Below are 6000 nucleotides of genomic sequence, written 5' to 3' on the forward strand. Positions count from 1 at the left end.
TTTTCAAGAAATTGTCTCTTGTGAGGCAAGATTTTTTCAACAGAATAGCTCCAATTAAGCAAATCACTGAAATACATGCTTAACTGTAAAAGTTCACTGATATTAAGCAAAATACTTCATCATGAGCTTAAGTACTTTACTGAGTCAGGGCTGCATATGCATTTACCTTAATTTCAAGGTAGCAATTTGGATACCATTTCCATTTCATTGGCCTTAAGGCTTTTTCTTTGACTGTTATTCCTGATAGACCTTAGGGTAAATAAAACTAACGGTGGGGACGAGGTGCCGAAAATGTTGGTAATTGCATTTACGTTACTGGGAAGGAGCTAAAACCCAACATGAATAAAGAGGCTGTTAGAGAAGTGGTAATGCTGCTGGGGCCTGTTTTCACCCCCCAGTGACTGTTTAGTCCATGTGCTCTTTGTGCATGAACAGAGGTCATACAGTGTGAAAAACCTGGAAGGAAGGGAAACTGCTTTTTTTTTTTTTTTTTTTTACCACAGGATTTGCTACTGTAAGGCTGTGTACTACATTTCTACAGCAATAATGCTTTGAGGAGAGGAGAGAATGAGGAGAGGGGCTTAAGCCTCGTCTGCCTAGAAAAGTCAATGATTAGGAGCATTACAGTGTGAGATCAAATTCTGGACTGACTTACACTCTCTGTAATGCTGGTGGTAGCAGGGATATGAAGCCAGGGAAGAGTTTGGTCCCCCCTTGCCTGATCTGGGAAAGGAGAGCTCAGGCAGTCTCACATTCGGTCGTGGCAGTGGAGCAGATGTCACAGTCACAGCGGATGGCCACCGGGTAGGTGTAGAAGGGATCCACATCAGGGGCACACTTGGGCAGCTTCACCGTCATCATCTTGGTCTCATTGTAGATGCAAACACGATGGTAAGACTCGATGTAAGGTGGTTCCAGCACTGGTTTCTGTGGGGGAGAAATGCTGGCCTCAGGCAAGAAGCAAGACAAACATCTGGAGTCGCAGTTTCCTCAAGGGGATTAGTGTAAATAGGGGAGCAACTGGATCAGGTGGAAGGGGCCATGGAAATAACTTTTAGATTACATCCTTCAACACCTGCCTCTTGGAGCCTTGCCATGGAGGAGAGTGGGTGTATGTGCATGTTTCTGTTTGTTTAAAGCATAAAGCTCCAATTAAAGCTACTTGAAGAAGACAAAAGCCTACCCAAAAAGCTGCTTTTCAGCAGAATACTTGTGTTTCAACCAAATGCATGTTTGCCAAAAGCAGCTGCTTTTTTCCAAAAGGACAGATTTTCCATCAAAGAAAATGCATTCTGCTGGAAACCCTCCCATGTGCACAAGCTGCCTAAAAGCAGAGGTGCACCCAGGTGCCAAGTGGCTGTTTTTTTTCTCAGCCAGACCAGTCTTCCCAGTCAAGCTGCACATCCCACAGGCCCCATGGATGTACACCATGGGGGGATGCACTCAGCACAGCAGCCAGCATCGAAGTCTGCAGTTCCTCATGAGAAAAACAGCTTGGCCAAAGATCTCAGCCATCAGGAGACGATGGGATCCTGAAGACCCTGAAACCCACACTCCCACGTGGTATCACAGTGGCATTGTTTTCACTGAAAAGTGAGGTTTTCCTCGACAGGGGTACCCATTTGCAAAGACTCCAAGAAAGGGCAGTGCAAGCAGAAATGGGAGCCCACTGTCATCCTCTCCCTTGCACAGATAGGAAACAGCGTAAGGTAACACAGCCAGGAGACATTTTAATTTTTCTTTCTTTCCCTCTGTGCAGTGTAAACAGCCTGCCCTGGGAACTGAGAATGATGGCATGGAAACAAACAGATGCAATGTTTCAGCAAGAAGATATCCAGACACCCTCCCTCTTACCAACCCCCCATCCATGTACACCACCATGCTTTCTAGAAGCTGTTGAGCCTACAACCAGATGCATTCAGCTTAACTACATCCCAGTGGTATTGCAGTATAGTAAGAAAGTCTGCAAGGTCTGTGCTGTCAGAGGAGCTCGAGAGTGGAGGGAACCAGGAAACAAAAGGTCCCTCAAAGGAACGTTATCTCATTGGAGAAATCTGGCCACCAGTGACCTTTCCCCTCATCCTACCAAGCAGTGAAAGAGAGCAGTAAGAGCTGGCACACAGACCCTGGCCCCTCCTCTGGTCACTTATACAGAGCCATTGTCTTCACGTGGACAAAATCCCTCTGGAGTCGCTTGAGGCTTTTGTGAATAAATTAAATGGATCTGGCCCCTTGAGCCTTCCAGTGGCAGAAGGCAAAGACAGCCAGAAACCTGTTCTCTGAAGTGTGTGTAGATGTACTTATGCTCTTTTTTCTCCCCCTGTATGCCCCCAAAACATAACTATTTCATAGTTAGACCGGACTGTGACTTAGAACAGGACCAAATTAGAAACAGCCATTATCTCTGGGATTTGCTTTTTGGAACAAACTATATTACCCATCAGTTGGGATCTCCATCTTAATCTCAAAGGAATTTTTTCCAGTAAAGTAATAAAGACCTCTTCTTCTTAAGTGTTCAAGCTGTAAGAGGCTTTCAAATTGCAATAAGAGTATAACATAAGTGCTTCATTACTATCATCATAGGATGTGCATCCCCTTTGAGGCAGTGGAAGGAGGGAGGGAACAACTGACAGGGAACACTGATGATAGTGGTAGCGGGGAGGTCATGGAGCAGAACACAGCCCTTGCTAGTTCAGTAGATTACAGTAAGCTATGCAATGTTTGGTGGGTTTCTTTCAAGGACTCTTCTTGAGGTGGGAAGCACCACCCAGGGATGTCAATGCCAGCCAGCCACCCTCAGCCCCGGGCACAGCCTCACCTCCCAGGTCTCACAGCGTCCCCAGCATGCGTCCGTTGTCACCCGCAGCCCCCCACAGCCAGGTTTCTTGGCCAGGAAGGTGAACTCTCGCACAGCGCAGCCAATGAAGGTCCGCAGGTCGATGGCAGAGGTCTTGAGTGTGCCACCGCAGCTGGCCAGCAGCAGGAGAAGAAGAGAACCCAGGATCACACAGTGGAGCTTCATGCTGAGGCAGAAGGGAGAGAAGGGAAGTGTTGGGGGAGGCAGCACAGTCCAGGAGGCAAGACATGCAAGTGCAAGGGCACAGGCTCAGCTTGAGCTGGGACAGCCCTTCTTCCCCTCTGACACACTGTTCCCCATCCTCATTCATCCCTAGAGATGGGCAGATGTACGAATGGGGGGTCACCTATTCCCAGGAGTGAAAAGTCTTAGTGAAAAGTCTGTAACAGAAAGAAGTGTCATGGAGACTTTCCCTGCAGAGCAGTGGGGTTTGCCTGGAAGAGATAAAGCCACCAGCCAGCACCTCAGACCCACTGAAATCTCTATATTGGAAGTTTACTTTGCAGCACATGCTCTCCTGCCATCCCATTTGGGTTGCCCTGAGCTTGCACCAGGCCAATAGCCATGTAGGCCTTTGGTTGTTCTCTCAGTACACACACATGCTGTTGGCTGACGTCCCTGACAGGGTCAGTCTGGAGGGGCTCTGTCTGTCTGTCATGCACACCTGTCGGAGGTGGCAGGTTCCCTTCTTTGTTGCATGGGGGGAAAGCAGAATGGCTGCAGCTCCACGCATTCAGCAGGGTTAGGTCTACATATAACACAAGCATTTTGACCTGGACACTTAATTCTGGATTTATCCCACTTACATTTTAGCCTGAGTTAGGAGCTAAGCACCCCTGAATTTGTGCTATAACCTCAGCACCTCCAGAAGTGTTATTGGAGCTGCCATTACCAATACCCTGAGCACTGGGCTTGTACTGGTCCACTCCCAGGGCTGCAGTCAGAGGCTGGTTGTCCCTCCTGCACACACTGCCCTACCAGCCAGCTCAGATCCAACCAAGGCTGCTAAGCTGGTGAACAGGGCTGGTAAGACAAGGGGGGACCTGGCCAAGGTGAAAAGCGGAGGCTTAAATTCCTCACACCTTCTAACAGCCCAGCATCTGCCATGTCGCTCTGATACCTGCTGCATTTGTCTCAGTGAAGGAAGCAACCAGCCTCTCTGGAATACTTTCTCTGTCAAAAAAAGAGAGCTGGAAAGTAACTCTAAGCCACAAGATGTGTTTTATACTTCATGTACTTGCACTGCATTTAAAAACGTCCACCTAGAAACCCCAGACTTGACATTTAATTTTGAGAAAGTCAGCTACTGCATGGGGCACACAAACTTGTGTTCATTGGCCTGTGTCTCAGCTGGATAGACTTAAGTTAAATGATCTTGGCCTGCTGATGTTTGAGTCTCTAGGCTCCTGTTAAACCAAATGCTTTAAATTAGCTCAATCAGAGTTTTAGATCAGTACACGAAGTTTGCTTCATATATGTTGCCATGCATACAGTCTTGCATGTGGTTAAATGAGTGCATGTTTATATATAACCTTCAACAGGGTAAAAAATGCTAAAATTCCTTATTTTTAAAAATTTGAGAGCAGAAGAGACAAACTTCAGAACAAATCAAACATTTATTCTTTGCCACTATAGCAAAACCTGCTGCTTTATTCATGAGCTGGATCCATGACATGGAGCAAACACAGAAGCACACTCACCTGATTTGTTGGAGTCAGATCTCCTTTTGCAGTTTTAAATTGCAGATGGTGTTTCAGGACGTCAGAGTGAGCAGCGGGAGACCTGCACGAAAATCTTTGTCAGCTTTGTGCTCAGTAGGTCTCCCTAGCAGCTGCTACTGTGTTGTTTAATTGCTCGAATTTATAGAAAGGGTCTTGTCAATCAAAGCAAGACAGAGGCAGATCCTTACTTGAACTACCACAGGCATCAAAGTCATTGACTGTAAAGCAAGCCTCTCCTTTCCAACAGCGATTAGTTTGAAGGGTTTCATAACATCAGCCCTGAAACAAAAGGAGTATCTTGGTGAGTGAAATAATGAGCATGCTCTAGGCCAAAATGGATCTTCTTTTCCGTAGTGGAATTGCAACACCTTTGTGAGGAGATTGGAGGCTGGCTCTGAAATCATCATTACCCCCCTAATTAACAAGCCCTGAATAAACACCCTGAAGGGAGACTTTTCAAATATTTGTGCAAGCAAACCCCTGAATTTGTCAACTGCATAAGACCTTTTTTTTACTCTATTGCTCTGTACAAACAAGGCAAGGGATCAGGGAGGAGGTGTGAGTTTGCAAGAAAAGCAAATGTTCTCTTGACAAGCCAGGCAGCTGTCACAGGTAAGCACCACTGTGCAAAGGAAATTTGGAAATTGTGTCCATTGCCTTTGCCACGCAAACACAAATTTCAGCTTTTCATAGGACAGGGAGAAGCCGAGGAACCTTGGTATATGGAAAACTTGCTGGTCAGTGAGTTCATATAAGATGAGCGGGTGACAGAAGTGCAGCCATAAGCTCACGCAGTGACCTCGGGAAAGTCACCTCCCTTCCCTGCAGCTGGACAGTGACTTCCCAGCGCTGACTGCTCCAATACCCAGGCAGATCCAGAAAAGGCAGGGCCTTTTCTGTGATTACAGACACCTCGGAGTGATGCTCTTAAAGGCAGCCACAGCAATACAACCCAACCCTGCGAATAGAAAACACAGAGGAAACCTTGATTTAAATAAACTCCATCCTACAATATTTTAAAGAAAAACAAAAAAAACCCAAAACAAAACAAACCCAAAACAGCATCTGTTGATGTCCAGAAAATGCATCTCTTACCAAATACGAAACAGTGATTACTACGAGTATCAAATATGAAGCAGTGATTACTGTGAGTTTCTTAATTTACCTTAAAAGTATCACATGTATACTTCTGGTGGGTTGCATTCAGGCATTCTGTAGTATGAGCTACAGAAACCAGCAAATGGACATTGAGGAAATGGGATATTGAAGCATTCAAGACCAAATGAGGTATATTACATAGGTGCTCTCCTTTTTTCAGGGTGAATAACCCATGGCTCAGGGCCCTTGTTTCACTTCCTAGGTCAGTAACATACATTTGGTGCAGCAGCAGGACTCATGTTCATGCTAACACCTGCTGGGAAC

General features: G+C 46.1%; 1 protein-coding gene across 1 annotated transcript; it reads right to left on the reverse strand.

The window, feature by feature from the left end:
* Positions 1-493: 493 nt before the first annotated feature.
* GPHB5 (glycoprotein hormone subunit beta 5) lies at positions 494-3022 on the reverse strand. The gene is made up of 2 exons (XM_074821618.1): positions 2819-3022; positions 494-927 (listed from the first exon to the last, which is right to left on the reverse strand). The coding sequence occupies exons 1-2, from the start codon at positions 3020-3022 to the stop codon at positions 739-741; spliced, it is 393 nt and encodes a 130-aa protein (XP_074677719.1). The 3' UTR covers positions 494-738.
* Positions 3023-6000: the final 2978 nt, after the last annotated feature.

Source organism: Strix aluco, chromosome 4, assembly GCF_031877795.1.
Source record: "Strix aluco isolate bStrAlu1 chromosome 4, bStrAlu1.hap1, whole genome shotgun sequence".
Taxonomy (NCBI): domain Eukaryota; kingdom Metazoa; phylum Chordata; class Aves; order Strigiformes; family Strigidae; genus Strix; species Strix aluco.

What these genes read in the sequence shown, in the direction of transcription:
- GPHB5 (XM_074821618.1), bottom strand. Translation starts at nt 3,022, where the DNA reads ATGAAGCTCCACTGTGTGATCCTGGGTTCTCTTCTTCTCCTGCTGCTG. An exon ending in GACGCTGTGAGACCTGGGAG is followed by an intron (nt 928 to 2,818) that starts GTGAGGCTGTGC and finishes TCTCCCCCACAG; the next exon opens with AAACCAGTGCTGGAACCACC.